General features: G+C 39.5%; 1 protein-coding gene across 1 annotated transcript; it reads right to left on the bottom strand.

The window, feature by feature from the left end:
- Nucleotides 1-295: 295 nt before the first annotated feature.
- On the bottom strand, nucleotides 296-4,500 carry LOC140237210 (GTP:AMP phosphotransferase AK3, mitochondrial-like). Its single transcript, XM_072317155.1, has 5 exons — nucleotides 4,346-4,500; nucleotides 2,458-2,574; nucleotides 1,853-2,025; nucleotides 1,052-1,170; nucleotides 296-550 (listed from the first exon to the last, which is right to left on the bottom strand). Exons 1-5 carry the CDS (start codon nucleotides 4,485-4,487, stop codon nucleotides 451-453), a joined length of 651 nt encoding a protein of 216 aa, XP_072173256.1. The 5' UTR covers nucleotides 4,488-4,500; the 3' UTR covers nucleotides 296-450.
- Between the last annotated feature and the right edge of the window lie 1,898 nt (nucleotides 4,501-6,398).

The following is a 6,398-nucleotide window of genomic DNA, read 5'->3' as shown; positions in this document are numbered from 1 at the left end:
CCTCAACCAATAGCAAGGCCGTGAACATCTCATTGCATCCAATAAGATTTCAGGTCTTATTCTGTTTTAGCTGCCATTGCGGTGGAGATGACGACATAGGGATTATACACCAAGATAACCAATGTACCTTCACAGCACACAATGTCAAGACCTGTAGGCAGTGAGGTGTTAAAACTTTTCACCACAAGCCAAACAGACTGAGGAAGCACTGATAGCAGCAAGTCTGCTTTACTTCATCTTATCATTTTTTTTTTAAGAAACTGCCACAGGCAATTGTGCAGCCACCTAGTTTGATTTAAAACCTTGATCATCAAAAAATGCTGGCAGCAGTTTCTTAAGACATGCAAACTTGTCGGAGTAAGATTACTTTGAGAATATTTTCTGTTGACTTCTTTGTCTGAAAGTCTGTCTCAGACATACAAATTCATTGTTCTACATGTCTGGCAGGGTTCAGCTCGACTTGGGAAGCAAAGTTGAGAGGTATGACTCGACGTGGGGCCATATTTTGTTGGACTCGGTCCCCTGGAACTCTTTCAAGATGCCTTTGGACCTAATGAATACAAATAGTAACATTCAGGAAAATCTATCATTGAAACACAAGCACGAGCATCGTACGAGAAACTAAGGGGCATAACACTAGACTCTGTGTATCATTCTCACCTCCCCGGTTCTCACCTTGTGTCCCAAAGACACATGATAATCTCATGATACATATGATACAAAAATCATGACTTATTCAAAGCATTTCTCTTTCCTTTGTCGTCTTTTCAATTTATGTTTCTGATATTCTGATGATTATACCATTAACTTTTTCCATCAGGAAATAGATATGACAGAATTAAATGAACATTGATGAATCATCAAGAAAAGCAAGGCAACAAACAGATTATGCCAATCCAAAACCCTTCTATCTGTCTTGTGTCAACTGAATTCTTGATTTTTCTTAATTACTGTTTTGGTTTTAGTTTGTTTGTATGTTTGTAAATCTGTCTGTCTGTTTGTTCGTTTTTGGGAGGAGTCTTTCTGAAAGGAAAGAAGAGGTTTCAGTTACCTGTAAAAGTCTAAGACTGGTCTGGTGAGTTTCTCATAGGCCTGTAGCCTGGCTTTGACCGTGGCTGGTTTGTCATCATCTCGCTGTATCAGGGGTTCTCCCGTCTCATCGTCTTTAAACTGTATCAAAAAAAGAAAGATACTCCTCTATACGTCATATGTTTCCCCAAAGTACAATATTTCATGAAATAGCACTTTCAAGACAATTTTGTAGAGTGATAAATTTACAAGAAATAAGCATTTACTATTATCCCTTTCAGGAGAAAAATCTGTGATATCCCACCATGGAGGCAAATTATATAGTGCATTTGTGTTATGGGAGGCAATATTTTTGCGGGTTGTAAATTTCATCCCCCCCCCCCCCAACAAAACAAAAAAGCAGTCGACTTGCATCAGTCACGAAAGTAAAAGCACAACAAAATATACCTCATATACTGCATAACATTTCTACATTATTTGATGCCAATACTGATGTGATTTTGTGAAATTGAAACAGTTTCTTCCCTCTCCTAAAAATTAATGATTTTGAGATACAAGGTCTTGATACTGGTGACATGACATTTGCTCCTGCGACAATTGCTTGAGCCTTATTTTCTCCAAGGACTAATTAGGGTTAGGGTTGCACTTGTGATAGGGTTTTAGGTTAAGTTTGATGGTAGGATTAGGATTAGGGTTAGGTTTGTGGTTAGAAGTTATGCTTGGCTTAGTGTGCAAATATTTCATGGGAGCAATTGTCGCAAGAGCAAATGTCATGGAACCTTTGTCACCGTGGGACAAATTGTTTGTTAGAATGTCGACTTACAGGCTCCTTTGGGGGATTCCACTCCAGATTGTAGACCCGCCCACTTCCTGGGTGGAGCCATCGACCCTCCAACCTTTGAATTATTACCTCAAAGGGCACGTCTAGGTTGACGACAGAGTCAATGTCTTGGTCCGCTGACAGGGCCTCTGCCTGTGCCACTGTTCGTGGAAACCCTGCAAAAAAGAGAGATGAATGAAATAAACTATTAATCTTATTATCATCAGAATCAGATTGCAAGATTGACCATTCAGAGAAAAGCATTGTTCAAGACAATGCCCTCTCAAAACAAAAAACAGACAAGATATATATGTCAGGGCTAAACATTGATGGCAGCCCAGTGGCCTGGGGCCACTACAAATGGATGTCAGGCCACCAAACTTTCAGAAAGCATACTAATATCTTTTGTTGGTCCAATCGGGCAGCTAAGATTGAAAATAGAATGCTTTGTTTTCTTTTGCTTAGTGCCAATACATTCCTTTTTCAGGTCACCAACATTTAAAATTTGGTGATTTTAGTGGCCCAAGGGCCACCAGAGAAAAAAGTTTACAGGAGGAGTACAGTACTAGTTGGGAGAAAATGCACTGCCTTGGATGGAAATGTCTCACCATCTAACAACCAGCTAGATGACATCTTGTGAAGTTCTCCAGTGATAAGTTTCACCATGACATCATCTGGAACCAAGCCACCTTCATCAATAAACTTCTTGGCATGAAGTCCAGCCTCTGAATGCAACAATAAATAAATGAATTCATGTGTCAATCAGTCAATTAATCGATCAATCAATCAATCAATCAATCAATCAATCAATCAACTCACAGAAATGAACTAGAAAAGCACTCTGAGAGTGCAGACCTCCGCCAAGCATGAAGCATATTTCCACTACTACACTGATCTTGTTCTTCCATAGAGATATCATACGTACACACAACATCGGTGCTAAAAGTCGCCCGATTTCCAATATAGAAGCCTTTGTTACGTCATAAGCCTTCAGCTGCACGGTGCACCTCACCCCAGTAGAAACTAGAGCACGCACTTTAGTGCGCGCAGGCAAACCTCAAATACGTGCAGCCTGAACTCCTAAGTTCATAGACCCTACCTGCCAAAACATCAAAAATCCTTCATAAATTCCCCAAAATTCTCGGATCATTACCAAAAGTTAATCGTTTGTTACTTGTGTCATTCTCAACCTTTCCTGCAAGTTTCATCCCAATCCGTTAACTACTTTTGAGTTATTTTGCACACGGACAAACTAACTAACGAACGAACGAACGAACACACAAACCAACGGTAACAAAAACATAACCTCCTCCTTTGGCGGAGGTAATAAATAGGGTCTAAAAACTGTCTTGAACAAATCCCACGTTGAGGAAAAACGATATTCATTTCTGTGTTAACATTACAAAGAACAAAATAACCACCATTTCAACATTACTTTTTTTTTATGACACTGCTCTGATTTCATCTTTAGGAGAAACTGGTTTTAAATGAGGCAGATTCTGCGTCGTCGCCGGTCACACGAACCGACGAATCACTCAATTTTGGGTCAAATTTTCGATTTTGAGATTTTCAATCATTTCGATAGTAGACATTCCATACTACATATTCTGAAATTCTCAGTGTGTAATTCGGTGTAATTTTTACGTAGTTATCACTTTTGTAAAAGTATGTAATTCCATTTGTGAAAAACATTTGTTTTCCCCATAGACGTGTGTGTTAAACAATCGGGTGATTCGACGGTTCTACTACAAATAGTACTAGTACGCGTACTAGTACGCGCGGTCACCGAACCGACGAATCAGTGCGCATTGACATGCGTGTAGTTTTTGAGATTCAACAGTTCATTGACCGCGCGCACAGTGCGCGTACTATGTAATACATGCGTTGACAATGACAACGCTCAATGTACATGTACATATGGACACACATGGAAAATGACAACGTTCTTTGCAGACCGAAAATACATGCATGCAGCTCTTTGACGATTTCCCGCTTATTTGTTAACAATAGTTAGAGCAAGAATTGAAGTCTGATGTACTACAAAAATAATTGGAAATTATAGACATTAAAGTGTAGCAACCATAAGTCAAAAATGGGTTAATTTCAAACGCGATTTTCTCGAATTGTCATTCTTTAAACGCAAACCTGAGGGATTCGTCGGTTCGTGTGACCGGCGTGACAAGCAACATATAACTTAAGGTTTCACTTTCAAATATATACAACCATAAACATAGGATTTCTCTTTCCTTGATTTATCTTTAATGGCCCTTCATGAAACTTTGAGGATGTGGAGCCTTCTTGTATCCTAGATACATCTCAAGAAAATGTTATTTCTTTTAACAAATTGCAAGAAATACCATTTTGCAATCAATAGAATCTACTCATGATAAATTCTCTGCAGTATACCAGTAATATTCACACGCAAAAAGCTACGTGTGGGACCACTGACTATGCACACATATGAATGCACCACAAAAATACCACTACGATGGCCACCTGTTTTCTGTTGAATTTGACTCCGGAGAAGGTCCCCACTGGACAGGTGGTTCAAGTTGAATGCCGCCACAATACGAGATGAAATGGTACCCTTGCCAGATCCTGGCGGGCCCATAATAATTGCTCGAAAGATCCTCGACATCGCGACCTGGAAAGCCCTTTGCTCACAACCACTGTTTATGTAGTCTCGATTCAGTTTGAAACTGATATTTCACAGTCCGCTTTTGGCCATACCCCTGGGACTCTCTATCGACAAGTTAGTATCTTGAACCTTGCAATCCTTCGCATTCTTACGCATCTAGTGCAGTAAAAGTGGACGGTAGTTGCTGGGGAGGTGGAATAGAGGACTATGTGGCGAATGAATTGGGTGAGAAATGGTGAAATATTATGAGAGAGATGGAGAATGGTTTCGTAGCCGATAGTCAGTAACAATTCTCCCAAATTGTTCATGAGACTAAACGTACAGAATGAAGACTAGAACGCGGATTTTTCAGAGGGGAAATCGAGGGTAAGAAAAAAAATAAAAGGACCCTGGAGGAGAGAGAGCGGGATTTGAGACGGGAAGAAGCGGCGACATCCGATGCCACTCGAACTTTGGTCCTCGGCTTGGACTGTCCATGCCATGACCACTCGACCACCACCAGAATGGAATCTGACTGTCGGCGATGACCGGATCGGTGTCTTGGTGTCGTCTTACTTGGCACAGCCTCGAGCTATTAGGCCTTTACCGGTACCGGGCCGGGGCGGGTGGGGGGGGGGGGGGGGGGGGGGGGGAGGGAGCTATATATATACAATGTATATATGCCTTTCCTCATCACATTCCTATTCTATAAGTGATGTTCAGATTATTTAGGTGTGTGTATGAGATGTGGACATACAGAATCAATGCGATAACATGGTGTGCAATTCTATATTGAGAATATCAAAGTGTTCTCTGAGACTTTGGGCTTGCAAAAGATAAAAATACTCAGAACTGGAAGACTAGTAAAACAAGAATGCTGCTAATTTCGTACAAGAAACAATGGATGGACATTATACCTTGAAAAATCGACGACTTTCGTAGACTTTCAAATTGAAATTGGAACTCAAGAGCGGAAAGATTGAAGAATTAAAGGGACTTATTACCCAGTCATATGGACATAGTTTAATTTTTTTTTTCGCATGATCTATTTGTCTGTGTCATGCTCATTTTGAATGCTGTTTTTTACGTTCGGCTTTCTCTATATAAGAACAACTTGCTTTATCTTATAATATTATTAGGGCAGTTGAGTAGACCGATTTAAGTTTCTTTGTTATGTTTTGTTTTGTTTTGTTTTTGCTGTTGCTTTTTTGGTTTCTATATTGTTTTGTTTTATTTCTATTTGTTTTTTGTTTTTGTTTTTTTTTAAGTGCGTGCAATTTAGAAGGCATGATGATCTGGAAATGACAGAACGGCTGTACAACGAATGTTCATCAAACCGTGATATTCCAGTGCTCTACGTTAGTTTACCCCTTTACTTCTGTTGATTGCTTTCAAAAGATGCTTATCACAGAACATTTTTTTTTTGCCTGAAAATAAATCGCAGAACAATCTCTCTTCATTTGTTGTCTTGACATCATTCTCCGTTACCACATTCTCGTATGTTTTTACTTACTTTTACATGTACACTGTACTTTAACGTGTACACTGATATTTTACATTCACCGTATATGATGTTAGACTGCGCATGAAATATACTCAGAATTATTGCATTATCTCATCCTGCGTATGTGTATGTTCTGTCAATCTTTTTGTTTATTATGTGTGGGGTGCTGAAAAAAAAAATAAAGGAGAGCCCCTAGCCGATCAACGTGTTCCATCGATAAGTGTGACCAGCTGATGAGCTAAAAAAAAAAAAAAAGCACTCGGAAAAATTTAAAACCCGCAAAGGCCATTGCATATTATAAGTGGGCTGTATGGTTATTTATGTAAGCGCGGCATTGTTTCTTCTCGGGTTGCGTTCGCTTATACAAATTGTAATTAGGCATATCGGATAACACTTCATATTTACTTTATCAGGTAATCTAGTCTACC

This window comes from Diadema setosum, chromosome 13, assembly GCF_964275005.1.
Source record: "Diadema setosum chromosome 13, eeDiaSeto1, whole genome shotgun sequence".
Taxonomy (NCBI): Eukaryota; Metazoa; Echinodermata; class Echinoidea; order Diadematoida; family Diadematidae; genus Diadema; species Diadema setosum.
The sequence above is the reverse complement of the archived record's forward strand: the minus strand, read 5'-3'. Positions and strand labels throughout refer to the sequence as shown.